Genomic DNA, 14,283 nt, shown 5'->3' with positions numbered 1-14,283 from the left:
GACGGCTCCTTCCGGAGAGACTGCGATGGCTCCTCTGAGAAGGACTTTGGTGGCTCCTCTCAGAGGGACTTTGACGGCTCCTTCCGGAGAGACTGTGATGACTTCTCTGAGAAGGACTTCGATGGCTCCTCTCAGAAGGGCTACGACATCTCCTTTCAGAGGGACTTTGGTGGCCCCTTTGAGAGAGACTGTGATGGCTCCTCTGAGAGGGACTACCATGGCTCCTTTCAGAGGAATTACATGGGGTTCTCTGCCTTAAGAAGCTTTTGTGGTTTCGTTTCTTGGGTGTCAGTTTCTCTTTAAGGTGACTGTGTGAGTTTCTCTTAAGTGAATCTTGTAGAATTCTCCCTCGGTCCTGAACTCTGGTTCCCGATTTGGAGTTCTTGGACTCCTGGATGGAGATTTCACTTCTGCCAAAGTTTTTCTTAGCTCTGCTGCTACTGTCATTTTGAACAACACCCATAGACTGTCTGCTTGAAGTGGTTTTGAAAGTGGTACTTCTTTGGGAAACTATGCGCTTGGGCAGTTGGGTATGTCTAGGTTTGAAAGAGCTATCCCATTTTGGTTGTTGAACTGATCTGAGTTGCTCTGTTTCTTCCCTTAATGTGCTCTCCTGCTTAGTGGTTAGGTCTGTTGGCTTTAGCTTGACAACTGGCATCCCGTCACTTTTGATATCTCTTGATAAGTAATAGTCTCTGGCTTTTCGTTTTGGATGCTGGTTTTTGCTTGACCACAAATGGTCTGGCCTTGATCTGTCCTCAGGCTTCTGCCCAACAAAAGCCATAATTCTGTGTGCCATCTGGAATGCTTGCTTTAGGCCTTGAAAAAGCAGTTGAATGAATTTGGGTTGGGAGGATTTCTTAGGTTGTCTTTTCAACGAGGCAGTCATTGTCTGAGATGCTCCATTCCTCTTCCTTGTAAACTGGGCTGGTAATTCCCTAGAAGGACTCTGTGTCATGGCTCTACCATTTGTGTAGAACTCTGCATTTTGTGTTCTGCCTCCTCTGGTTCCTTTCATTGGATATTTTGAATCATGGGTCTTTTGGGTTCTCCTTTTAGCCCATTTTTCATCCTGAACATCTTCAGAGTCACTATCTGGTAAAGAGTGAACTTGAGTAAATTCATATTGCCCAGAGTCTCTAATTTCTGTCTTTCCTACTAGGTCAGGGCTCCTATACTGCCTTCGCCTGATGTGCACTTGTACAGGAGAAGCAGGAGCCTGGGAAGATCCAGACTGGAAATCTATCGTAGAAGTAGGACTCTTGGAAGCTCGAGTGTAGACATTAGCTTTCCTTAGTGATGGTGACATAGGACTCCTTGGTGTGATGGGTCTGTCTCTTCTGTGATACTTTGAAACTTGGGGTCTTTTCCCAGTTCGCAGCCTAAAGCCAAGATGCAACCTAATCTCTCCATGGCCTTTAGGAGTGCTTACAAGGTGGAGCTGTGGATAAATAAGAAGGTAAGGCCCAAGAGTACCCTGTAATTTATGACAGCAACTAAATCCTGCACATCGGCCACATTGTAGGCAGATAGGGTATTTTAAAACCAGACCTGAAGTTAGAGGTGGAGGAACATTTGGGGGTATTTGACTCCTTAACAGTTTTGCTGCTATTTTTAGCTGCAGATCTTGTAACAGCTGGAACTGTTCTGAGAAGTCAGTTTTGGCCTGGGGAAGAAAACTTGGCTTGAGAGAGTGTTGGGATTCAAAAATCCTTGTCTGTGAATAACTCTGTGAGTTCTCACTCTCTCCCACTGGAACAGAATCTTTCCTAGTGAAAACTATATCGAAGGAGGACTCTAACTTTACTGGGGCAGGAGGCTGGCCCCCTGTACATGAAGCAGGAATGGGCTGAATGACTTCCTTGGATGTATCATTGAGCTTTGAATTTACTTTCTTTATTCTCATTCTAGTCCCAGAGTATTGCTGTATTATAGAGGACATGGAACCACGTGTCCACATCTTTAAGGCCATTCTTTGCTCATGATCATGACATGAAGTATGTCTTTGAATGTAGTTTTTGACCACTGAAGGCTGAGAGATAGTACCTCGACCCTTCTCTAGCAAACTCTGGGAAAATTTCATCAGTTCAGCTGGAACCCCAAATAAATTCTGAATAGACTGACAGACATCTGCAGTGGCTCTCTCTGTTAAAGATGTTCGAGAATAGAGCTTCCTTGTCATAGTGGCTCCCAAGACATTCCCCAGCGTTAGCATATTGGAAAGATATTTTCTAGGTAGTCGCTGTCTCCAGGAGTGATTCTCCCAGACATTCTGTTGTCTCCCCAGGACAGACCAGGTAAGGCCTCTTTGAGTTCCCGATCCTGACTGAAACGTCCTAGATGGTGATCTCCAGCTTTGTGGTGGATGTTGGGATAGGTCGTGGAGTAAGTTCTCTAGCTCTTCCACCTGCTTCTTATTAGTCCTCTCCTTAGATATGACACCCACTCCTGGGATCTCAAAATGTGGGGTTTCTACAATGTTAGTTATTTTATCAGACGGTTGATTATGAAGGGACGAGGTAAGGGTTGAAGACCGTATCATAGTAGAGTCTATAAAGGACTCTTCAGGCTCCAAAATATCTGTCCCAAGGTTTTTTACATCCAAAGTCCTTGATACTTCCGGCAGCTCAAAATCCCAAAGGCTTCCTAATTCAGATGTTTCGGCAGAGCTTGAGATAAGTGAGTTTGAAGAGTTGTACAGAAATCTAGAGATATAATTATCTATTTGTAACTCCTCTCTTGATGTAAAATCCTCAGATTCCCTAATCTGATATACCTGTCCTAGATTCAAATCCTCAGATTCCCTGATTTGAGAAGACCCTATTTTTGTCCCTACTGATTTCATGGCCTGAAGCCCTTGTTCACGAGTGAACATTGTAGGTTTCTCAAATGGAGATGTTGGCTGTGAGAGTAATTCTGCAGATTTCACTTTAGTATTTGGCCTTGGAGTTAATTCTACAGGTTCTACCATTTCTTGAAGCTGTGGCCTTGGGAATAAATCCAAACAATCCAGTGCTTCAATCGCTGACCCTAAGGCTACTCCTATTGGTTCTACAACCTGAGGAATTGGTCCTGGTGCTAATTCCTCAGATTTTACAATTTGAAGTGGTGGCCCTGGGATTAACACAGTCTTTACGATTTGAAACCCTGTCAACTTCATTGTTTCCAAAATTTGGTGTGTTGGCTCTGTGGCTAATTTCTTAGATTTCACATTCTGCAACCATAGCCCTGAGGTAAACTCAGAAGATCTCACATCTTGCAGTTTTGGAGTCAACTCAAGGCAGTCTACCTTTTGAGAGATTGGCCCTGGTGTTAATGCTACAGATTTCACAACTTGAGGTGGTGGCCCAGAAGTCACTTTCACATAGTCAATAACTTTTTGGGGAACTACCGGGGTTACCCCTTGAGCAACGTGAAGCTGTGTCTTTGTAGATTCTGTGACCTGATCTGGCGGCTTTGGACTAATCCTCATATATTCTGAAATTCGACCTTGTAGTCCTGGACCTATCTCTGAATATTTCATCCTTTGATTCTGTGACAATGATAATCCCACTGATCCATCCCCTTGCTGCCATGTCTCAGGTATGAGCTTTACAGATTCTGCACATCCTGCAACTTGATCTGTCGGCTTTGGGGGCAACTCTAAAGATTCCTCCCTTTGAAGCCGTTGCTTAGAAGTTAAACCCATAGATTCAGGAACTTGATATCCTAGTCCTGGTGTCATCTCTGAAGACCCTGGGACATGATGTAATGACTGTGTAATCAATGCTTCAGAGTCTTCCCTTTGCAGCCTTTTCTCAGAGATCACCTCCACAAGTTCTAGTGCTTGAGGATAGGGCCTTGGAAATCTCTCTGCATATCCAGTGGTTTTACGTATTGGCTTTGGGGTCATTCCAAGGAATTCCTTCCTTTTTGGCCTTGCCTTGGAGGTCAATCCCATAGTTTCTGTAGTGTGATGCTTGGGCTCTGGGGTCATCTCTTCAGATCCTACAGCTTGCTGCAGTAGCCTTGTATGTAATTCCTCCAAATCCTTAACTTGAGTCTGTGACTGAGAGAGCAACTCCAGAGTTTTTGGGATTTGGTAGCTTTCCTTTAGGGTTAATTCTAAGGATTTAGAGCCTCGATTTCTTAGCACTGGAGTCACATCAACAGATTCTGGTACTTGGAGATCTAGCCCTAGAGGCTGATGAAGGAGGAATCCTGAAGATTCCATGGCTTTACTTGTTGGCTTTGGGGTCAACCCTACAGATTTTTCTATGGTTTCTTTGCCTTGGTGTGCCAACCTTTGTGCCATTGCTGAAGATTCTGTGATGTGATAAATTGGTATTGAAATCAAACTCACAGATTTAGGGACCTGATGAATTGGCGTTGGGATCATCTCCACATGTTCTACAAACTGATGCTCTGGCCTAGGGATTATCTCAGAGGAGTTTGTGATTGGATACCTTCTTTTTGGAGTTAGCTCCTCAGATTTTGTTCTTTGAAGCAGTGACCCTGGTGGTAACTCTACAGGTTTTATATCTTGTTGCAGAGATGCTGAAGACAATTTCACATGTTTTATACTTTGCAACTTTGGTTCTGGAGTAAACTCCAAAGATTTCTCACCTTGTTGCTGTGATTCTGGAGACAAACTTGAAAATTTAACACTAGCCAACATCGGTCCTGGTATGAACTTCTTAACTGGCTCTGGTGCCAACACCACTGATTTCATACCTTGCCATCCTGAAGTCAACTCTTGGCAATTCATACCTTGCTGTTGGGACCCTGGTGTCAACTCTACAGATTTGACATCTTGAAAACATGACTCTGGTGCAAAGACCTCAGAATTAACACATGGTGACCTGAGGCATGATGACAACCCTAAAGAATTAGCACTTTGAGGCTGTGGCAATGGGTTTGACTTCAAAGATTTCACATCTTGAAAATGCGGTGAAAACACCACGGATCTCACATTATGCTGCCTGAGGTGTGAGGGCAACTCCTCAGAATTCATACCTTGAGGATGTGGCCCTGAATTTAAATCCACAGATTTCATTATTTTAAAACATGGCTCTCGTGCAAACATCTCACATTTCAAGTCCTGCAGCTCAGAGCCTGAAATCCGTTTCACAGAATTTGCACCACAAAGCAATGGCTCCTTGCTCATCTTCATAGATTTTACATCTTCAAGCAATGGCTCTGGTAAAAATAAGACAGATTTCATACCATTTAACGGAGAGCCTACAGTGAACACTGACTGCACAACTTGTTGCTGTGACCCACAGTGATTCTCCCAAAACTGGATTTCTGGAAACTTTGCCCCTGGTATTAACTCAGAAGATTTTATACCTTGCAAATATTGTCCAGGGTTGAACAGAATAGATTTTGTACCTTGAGATTCTAACCCAGGATTCAATTCAGAGGGTTTTGTGCTTTGCATCTGTGGCCCTGGATTAAACTTTACAGAATTCATGCACTGAAATTCTGACCCTGAATTCAAATCAGAAGAATTCACACCTTGCAGCTGTGGGCCACAGTTGAACTCCTGTGATGTTACACCTGGAAACTTTGTCCCTGGAGTCAATTCACATTTCATATTTTGTAAATGTTGCACAGGGTTGAACAAAACAGATTTTATACCTTGAAATTCTGACCCCAGATTCAAATCAAAAGATCCCATACCTTGACATTTTATCTCTGAAGTCAACCCAAAGGATTGTATACCTTGCAAAGGTGGCTCAAATTTGTACTCCACAGCGTTTACACATTGTAATTTTGCCTCTGGATTCAACTCAGAAGAATTTACACAGTTTGTCTGTGGCCCAGGTTTGCATCCCATAGGTGCTACACCTAGAAACTTTGGCCCGGGAATCAATTCAGATTTCAAACATTGCAAATGTGGTTCAGGGTTGAACACCACAGATGTCTCACTGTGACTCTTGGTCCCTGGATTCACCTCAGATCCCATACCTTGACATTTTGTCCCTGAAGTCAACTCAAAAGATGGTACACTTTGCAAAGGTGGCCCCAGTTTGCACCCCATAGAATTTACACATTGTAATTTTGGCTCTGGATTCAACTCAGAAGGATTTATACAGTTCATCTGTGGCCCAGGGTTGCATCCCATAGGTGCTACACCTAGAAACTTTGGCCCTGGAATCAGTTCAGATTTCAAATCTTGCAAACGTATTCCAGGGTTGACCACTACAGATGTCTCCCTTGGAAACTCTGTCCCTGAATTCAACTCAGAAGACTTCCTACTTTGAAGTTTTGAAACTGAAGTTAATTCAGAAGAGTTTACACCTTGCAAGTGTGACTCAGGGTTGCATCCAACAGCATTTACACACTGAAGGTTTGGTTTTGAAATAAATGCAGACGAATTCATACCTTGCAAATGTGGCCCAAGGCAGAACAACTTAGATTTTATACCTTGAAGCTCTGGCCCAGGATTCAACTCAAAAGATTTTACACCTTTCAATTGAGGCCCCGTGTTGAATGCCATAACATTTATACACTGAAGCTGTGGCCCTGGATTCAACTCAGAGCATTTCCCACCTTGTAATTTAGGCTCATGATTGAATTCCGGAAATTGCTCATATGGAAGCTTCATGTCTTTGCACAACTCAGATTTTATCACTTGTAACTGTGGCCCAGGATTGAACTGGAAAGACTGCATACCTTGAACACTTGTTCCCTGGCACAGCTCAGAAGATTTCACATCTTGCAACTGTTGCTCAGGATTGAATTCCATAGATTTCACATCTTGAATCTGTGTCCCTTTGCATAATTCTGAAGATTTTCTATGTTGCAAATGTGGTCCATGATTGTATACCATAAATTTTACACTTTGAAGCTCTGGCCGTGGGTTCAACTTATATGATTTCTCTTCTTGCCACTGCTTCCCAGCACTGAACTCAGAAGATACCACACTGTGAATCTTTGATTCCAAGGCTAACTCAGAGGGGTTTGCAACCCGAAATTCTGGGTCATGATTGACTTCTGTAGTTTTCACTATTTGAAGCTTTATGGACTCAGGAGATTTTGCACCTTGCAACTTTGCCCCAGGGTTGAATTCCACAGATTTCATACCTTGAAAGTGTGCCCCTGGTGTCAACATAGACAATTTCCTATTTTGTAACTGTAGGGCTGACTTGAACCCCAAAGATTTCACATCTTGTACCTTTGTACCTAGATTCAATTCAAGAGATTTCGTATCTTGCCACATGGGCCTGGTGATGAATTCCACAGATCCTCCACTTTGAAGCTTTGTTTCTGGTGTTAACTCAGAAGATGTCACACCTTGTAACTGTGGAACAGGTTTTAACTCAACAGATTTCAAATCTTGAAGCCTCCACTCTAGCGTCAAATCAGATTTCTCACCTCGTCTCTGTGGTCTAGGGTTGAACTCCACAGATTTCACTCCTTGAAGCTTCCTCTTCTGGGTTAAATCAGATTTCCCACCTTGTAGCTTTGGACCATGGTTGAACCCAAAGGATTTCACTTCTTGAAGCTTTGACTCTGGGATCATTTCAGAAGATTTCATACCTTGAAAGTGTGATCTAGAATTGGACCCTGTAGATTTTATATCTCGAAGCTTTATACCCATAATCAGCTCTGAACATTTTATATCTTGTAACTTTGGGCTGGATTTCACACCTGAAAACTTCCTCCCCAGGGTCATATCAGAAGAGTTCTCACCTTGTAACTTTGAACTAGGTTTCAATTCTACAGATTTCACTCCTTGAAGATTTTCCCTTGTGATCACCCGAGATTTCACATCCTGCAACTGTGGCCCAGACCTGGAATTCGTAGATTTTACATCTGGAAGCTTTACACCCATGATCAACCTAGAAGATTTCGTATCTTGAAACTGTGGGCCTGACTTGAAATCCACTGATTCCACTTTTTGAAGCTTTGTCCCTAGTATCAATTCAGAAGATTTCACACCACTCAACTGTGACCCAGGTTTGAACTTTGCAGATTCCACATCTTGAAACTTTGTTTCTGAGAGTAACTTAGAACAATTCACTCCTTGAAATTGTGGCTCAGGGTTGAACACCAATTTCACATTTTGAAGCTTTGATCCCAGGATCAGGTCAGAAGATTTCACAACTTGCACCTGGGGACTGGGGCTGCTTTCTTTATGTTTTACATTTTGAAGTTTTGTCTTTGAGGTCCCTTCAGAAGAATTCACACCTTGTAACAATGGTCCATGGTTGAAATCTGTAGATTTGGTACCTTGAATTTCTGTCCCTACAGTCAGTTTAGAAAATGTTGTACCTTCCAATTGTGAACTTGGATTTAATTCAGTAAATGTCATATCGTGGGACTTTATCCCAGGTGACAACTTAGAAGATTTTAGACCTTGCCACTGTAACCCAGAGTTGAAATTCTCAGATTTCACACCTTGAAGTTTTGTCTGAAGAGTCAATTCAGATGACTTCCTACTTTTCAAGTGTAGTGGAGAGTTCAACTCTATAGTTTTATCACTTTGTAATTGTGACCCTTGGCTTAATACCCCAGATTTCACCTCGGGAAGCTGTGGCTCTTGTGTAAGCACTAGAGACTTGACACCTTGAGGTTGTGCTCCTGGGGATGACTGTAAGGGTTTCACTTCTTGAAGCTTTGGTCCTGCAGTCAATTTAGTAGATTTCCTATCATGCAAGGAAAGCCTAGATTTCAGTGTCATAGATTTTATACCACAGAGCTTTGATCTTGATGTCAGGTCACATGATTTCATACTTCTAACCTGTAGAAAAGGTTTCAAATCGAAACCTTGAGGCTGATGTTCCTGGAGTGATGCTAAAGATGGTGTATCTTGGAGCTTTGGCCTTGGAGTCAATGCAGATGACTTTGTATCTCTTAACTGTATTAAAGGTTTCAACTCTACAGACTTGACACCTTGAGACTGTAATCCAAGATTTAACTCTACAGACTTCACAGCTTGGAATTCAGGTCCTGGTATCCACTGAACACATCTCATACTTTCTAGCTGTGGCTCTTGTTTAAACTCAATAGTTTTTATATCTTGAAGCTGTGGCTCTGAGGTTGATGCCAAAGTCTTCCCTTTTTGCAGCTGTGGTCCTGGGAACAACTCAGGAGTTTTCACATTCTGCACCTGTGGCCCAAGGTTGAAATCTGCATATGTTGCACCTTGAGTTTTTGTCCCGAAAGTCAATTCAGATGACTTCACATCTCTTAACTGTACTGAAGATTTCAACCCTCCGGATTTAGCACCTTGAGATCGTGACCCAAGATTTAAATCTACAGATTTCACAGCTTGGAACTTAGGTCCTGGTATCCACTGAATACATCTCATACTTTCAAGCAGTTGCTCTTGCTTTAACTCAACAGTTTTTACACAGAGTTGTGGCTCTGAAGCTGATGCTGAGGGTTTCACTTGGTGCAGCTGAGGTCCTGGGATCAACTCAGGAGATACTATGCTTTGCAACTGTGGTTCAGGTTTAAACTCTTTAGGTTTTAAACCTTGGATATTTGATTCTGGAGTCAGTTCACATGGTTTCATACCTTCAAACTGTAACTCAAAATTGAAGTCTACTAATTTTCCATCTTTAAATTTTAGCCCTGGAATTAATTCCAAAGACATCTCACCTTCTGACTTAGACCCTCTCTTCAATTGCTCTGAATTCATACATTGCTGCTCTGGTGAGAGTACAGATATCTCGCCACGCCGTTCTGGCCCAGAAGTTAAATTCATAAGTGCCATCCCTTGAAATTGTTGCCTTGGGGCTAAATCCACAGATTTTACTCCTTGAAACTTTGGTCTTCTGGTCACATTCACAGATTTTACTTCCTGCTTTTTTGGCCTTGGGATCGACTTCCCAGATTTTATACATTGCAGCACTAAATCTGGAGTTTCCTCTACAGATTTTAAACTTTGATACTTTAAACATGGGGTACTCTCGACAAGTTCCTTATCTTGCGTTTGTGGCTCTAAAGTCAATTCCTCAGGTTTCACAACTTGCAGTTCAGATCCTTGGAGCAATGGCCCTTGTGCAAAAGACACAGATTTCTCACCTTGCATCTTTGGCCCAAATTTCAATTCCACAGTTTTCACATCTTGCAGCTGTGTTCTTGGGACCAACTCCACAGTTTTGAATTCTTGAGTTTTTGCATGCATAGTCAACTCAGATTTCTCACCTTGAAGCTTGTTATTTGCGGTATCTTTCACAGATTTGACATCTTCTATTTCAGCCCCTGAGGTTATCTCCACAGATTTCTCACCTTCCAGCTGTGGACTGGAGGTTAGCAACATGGATTCCATACCTTTTAAGGCCACAGACTTCATATCTTTCAGCTCTGACTCTGAGATTAACAACTCAGATTTTAAACCTTGAAGTTTTGAGCCTGGGATCAGCTCCATTGGTTTCACACCTTCCACCTGTGGCCCGGGGGTTAACACCATAGACTTGACATCTCCCATTTGTGGCTTTGGTGTTTGCACAGATTTCATACCTCCCAAATGCAGCCCTGGGGTTAACTCCTCAGATTTCCTATCTTCCAGCTGTGGTTCTGGGATTAGTGCCTTAGATTTTAAACCTCGAAGCTTTGAGATTGGGGTCCACTCCACAGGTTTTATATCTTGCAACTGTGGTCCTTGGATCAATTTAGGAGATTTTATACCTTGTAACTCTGGTCTTCTAGTCAACTCAGAATATTTCACACTTGGCAACTGTGACCCGGGAGTCAACTCCATAGGTTTTGCATATGGTTTCTGTGGCTCTGAGACAAATTTATAAGAAATGTTACCTTCAAAGCTTGACATTTGGTCTATCACTAAATGTTTTACACCTTGAAATAGTGTCTCTGGTACTAACATCTCAGGCGTGACCACTTGCTTTCCAGGTTGTGGGGTGAACCTCATAGATCTTACTCCTTGTATCTTTGGCTTTGGGGTCAACTCAAAAAAATTCACACATTGTAGTTGTGGTCCCAAGTTTAACTCTGAAGATTTCACTCCGTGAGGTTGAGTTCCTGATATCAGATCACAAAATTTGACATCTTGTAGCCATGGCCCTGGGTTAAGCCCCACTTGTTTTATACCCTGCAGCCCTGGTGACATCTTTGCTAATTTAGAATCTTGAAACCCTAACTCTGGAGTCTTCTCCACAGAATTCACACCATGAAACTTAGATCCTGGGGTTTGCTTCCCAAATTTGACACCTTGAAGCTTTGGCCCTGAAGTCAATTCAGAAAATTTGACCTCTTGCTGCCTTGGCCCTAGGTTTAGTTCCTGAGATTTCACACCTTGCAACTGTAGTTCTGAGGTTAATTCATTGGATTTCATGCTAGGAAACTGTAGTCCTTCAGTAGACAGAAGAGATTCTGTATTTTCACCCAAGGGTCTTTGGCTTGACTGCAAAGATGATTCTGTTACAAATCCTGTAGACTTCATATCTTGAAGCTGTGTTCCTGGTATACACTGCAAATGTTTGAAACCTTGACGCTTTGGTTCTGAGGTCAAATCAGAAAACTTGACATCTTGCAAGCATGGTCCTGAGTTTTGTTCCACAAATTTCACACCTGGAGTTTGTGGTTTTGAAGTCAATTTTATGGGTATAACATTTTGATGCTTTGGTCCTGGGATAGATAATTTGATTTCTTGCACTGGGGAACCAGGGGTCAGTTCATCACATTTCATACCATGATGTGGAGACCCTGAAATTAAATCTATAGGTTTTTCTCCTTGAAGAAGTGGCCCTTGGGATAACTCTGAAAATCTGACACTTTGCAAATGTGGCCCTAGGGTCAATTTCACACCTTGAGGCTGGGCCCCCTTAGTCAATTCCTCTGATACTACACTTTGTAGTACTGGTTCTTGTACCAGCTCCTCAAATTCTACCACTCCAGTAGTAGCTGGCTGTTGGATTAAATTAACATATTTCATGTCTTGTAATTGTGGCTCTGGATCCAACTGCATAGACTTTACTCCCTGGAGCTGTGGCCCTGGGGTCAACTCCATAACATGTGGTTTTGGTCCTGTGATAAATTGTTTAGATCCTACCACTAATGGGGATGACTCAGGGGTTAACTTCACAGATTTCAAATTTTGTAGTGGTGGCTCTGATTTCTCATATTGCATCCCTGGTCCTAAAGTAAATTCCAGAGATCCTTTTTTAAAATATGGCATTGTCTCTTGGGTGTTTTCAACTTGAAACGATGCCAACCCCATAGTTTCTGTCTTTTCTGACCTTAGAGGTATCTCTGAAGACTCAGTAACTTGAAGATGTGGTTTTAGAGTCATTCCTGCAGATTCTATAACTTGACCTGTTGGTTTTTGTGTTAATGCCTCAGAAGTCAGCCTCATGGCTTCTGTGTCTTGATAGCCTGGCCCCGGAGTCATCTCTGAAATTTTTTTAAAATGTGGCCTGGCCATCATCTCAGCAGTTTCCATGACTTGCTGTGGGATTAACTTCACTGATTCCTCCTCTTGTGGCCAGATCTCAGAAGCTAACTCTGTAGATACTGTGTCTTGATGCCATGGTCTGGAAGTTGGACCCACAGATTTAATTGCTTGTAAATGTGGTTCCATGGTCAGTTTCCTTGATTCTTCATGTAAGTGTGTGTCAGGAATTAACCTCCTAGATTCTTCCAGTGGTGCAGTTATATCCACAAATTTATTACCATGCATTAATGGACCTAGAGTCAACTCCTCAGGTTTTGTACTGTTGGGCTGTGGTTCTGGGGTCAATGGGACATATTTCATACTTTGAAATTGTGGTTCTGAGATCAACTCCTTATAGTTCGTAAATTCTGAATATGGTCCTAGATTCAAATGAACAAACTTCATACCTTGGGACTCTGGGTTCAATATTTGTGGGTTCATACCTTGCATCTCTGATCCTGATACCAACTCTGGAGATTCTTGTATTAAGTGTTGAGACACTGGAGTCTCCAAGGCTTTTACACCCTGGAGCATTGTCTCACGGGTACCTTGTAATGGCACTGAGTTCATCTGAATAGATCCTGAAGTTTGACTCAATGGTCCTGGAGTATTTCCTAAAGATGACTGTTTCAACTCCACAGATTCTTTCCTGTAGTGACAATTGTCAGAAGTCAACTCTGCTTCTGTTCCTGGATATCTTGGCTGTACAATCATTCCTAAAGATTCTAAAGGTTGATGCCATGGGGTAGATCCTTCAGGTTCTGTGGCTTGATGATTTGGCTTGAGGCTCAACTCTACAGATTTTACTGCTTGAATGTGTGCCCCTGAGATTGGTTCCTCATATTTCATATCTTCTACCTGTGTTTCAGGAATCAACCTTCTACATTCTACCATTTGAGGAATTTTCACATCTTTAAGCAATAGTACCGGGACTATCTCCTCAGATCTTTTATCTTGTAACCATGGTTTGGGGGCCAAATCCACAGATTTCCTATCTTTCTGTAATTGTCTTAGGGTCAACTCCACACCTTTTATATCTGGAAACTCTGGTGGTAGGGCCAAATGAACATATTCCAGACCTTGCAACTGTGAACTGGAGGTCAAATCTTTCAATTTCCCATTTTGCAACTGTGGTGCTGGGGCTAACTCAGTGGATTTTCCACTTTGTTGTTGTGTTCCTAGGGTTAAATGAATAGATTGCACACCTTGAAGCTGAGACCCTGGGGCTACCTGCACAGAATTCCTACTTTTCGTCTGTGGAATGGGGGCCAACTCATCAGATTTTACAGTCTGCTGTTGAAGTTCTGGGACCAATTCTATAGACTTCACAGTTGGGATCAGCTCTCCATATTTTACCACTTGTGGGACTAAACCTGTGGTTATATCTATAGATTTTATATTTTGCATTCTTGGTCCCAAGGTCAGTTTCTCAGATTTTGCATTTTGCAATCCTGAGGATAACTTCACAGAATCCACAACCTTAAGTTGTGGCATTGGCTGCACCCCCAAATACTCTACACTTGGAAGTAGTGATGCAGTAGTCTTTGCTGTAGGTTCTGTGACTTGATGCAGTGGCTTTTGGCTCACTCCCTTAGATGCTGTACTTTGACCCGGCGACCTTGGGACTGTCCCTAAAGATTCCATTATTTGATGATGTGATGGTGTTAACTCTACAGATTTCTTCATTTGTAGCCATGTGTCAGAGGCCAACCCCATATTTTCTGTAATTTGATGGCTTTGCCTTGGGCTCACCTCTGAAGATTCTAGGGTTTGAAGCCGTGGAGTCAACCTTGAAGATTCCATGACTTGATGAGGTGGCCCTGGGATTAATGCCATAGTTTCTGTGCCTTCATGATATGGTTGTGGAGTCATCCCCACAGGGTCTAGCACTTGAATCC

At 42.5% G+C, this 14,283-nt stretch overlaps 1 protein-coding gene across 1 annotated transcript in view; it reads right to left on the bottom strand.

Annotated features, from left to right (window-relative positions):
- Positions 1-6: 6 nt before the first annotated feature.
- The window catches only part of LOC125917129 (uncharacterized), a gene marked incomplete at its 3' end in the record, with an annotated part of 30,361 nt that continues 16,084 nt past the window's right edge, over positions 7-14,283 (bottom strand). The window contains exon 6 of the mRNA XM_049623395.1: positions 7-13,493. Coding sequence (XP_049479352.1) covers positions 7-13,493 — 13,487 coding nt within the window. The remainder of the gene's footprint in view (positions 13,494-14,283) is intronic.

Source organism: Panthera uncia, unplaced genomic scaffold, assembly GCF_023721935.1.
Source record: "Panthera uncia isolate 11264 unplaced genomic scaffold, Puncia_PCG_1.0 HiC_scaffold_1510, whole genome shotgun sequence".
Taxonomy (NCBI): Eukaryota; Metazoa; Chordata; class Mammalia; order Carnivora; family Felidae; genus Panthera; species Panthera uncia.
Note: the sequence above shows the minus strand (reverse complement) of the source record. Positions and strands in the feature narration are given on the sequence as shown.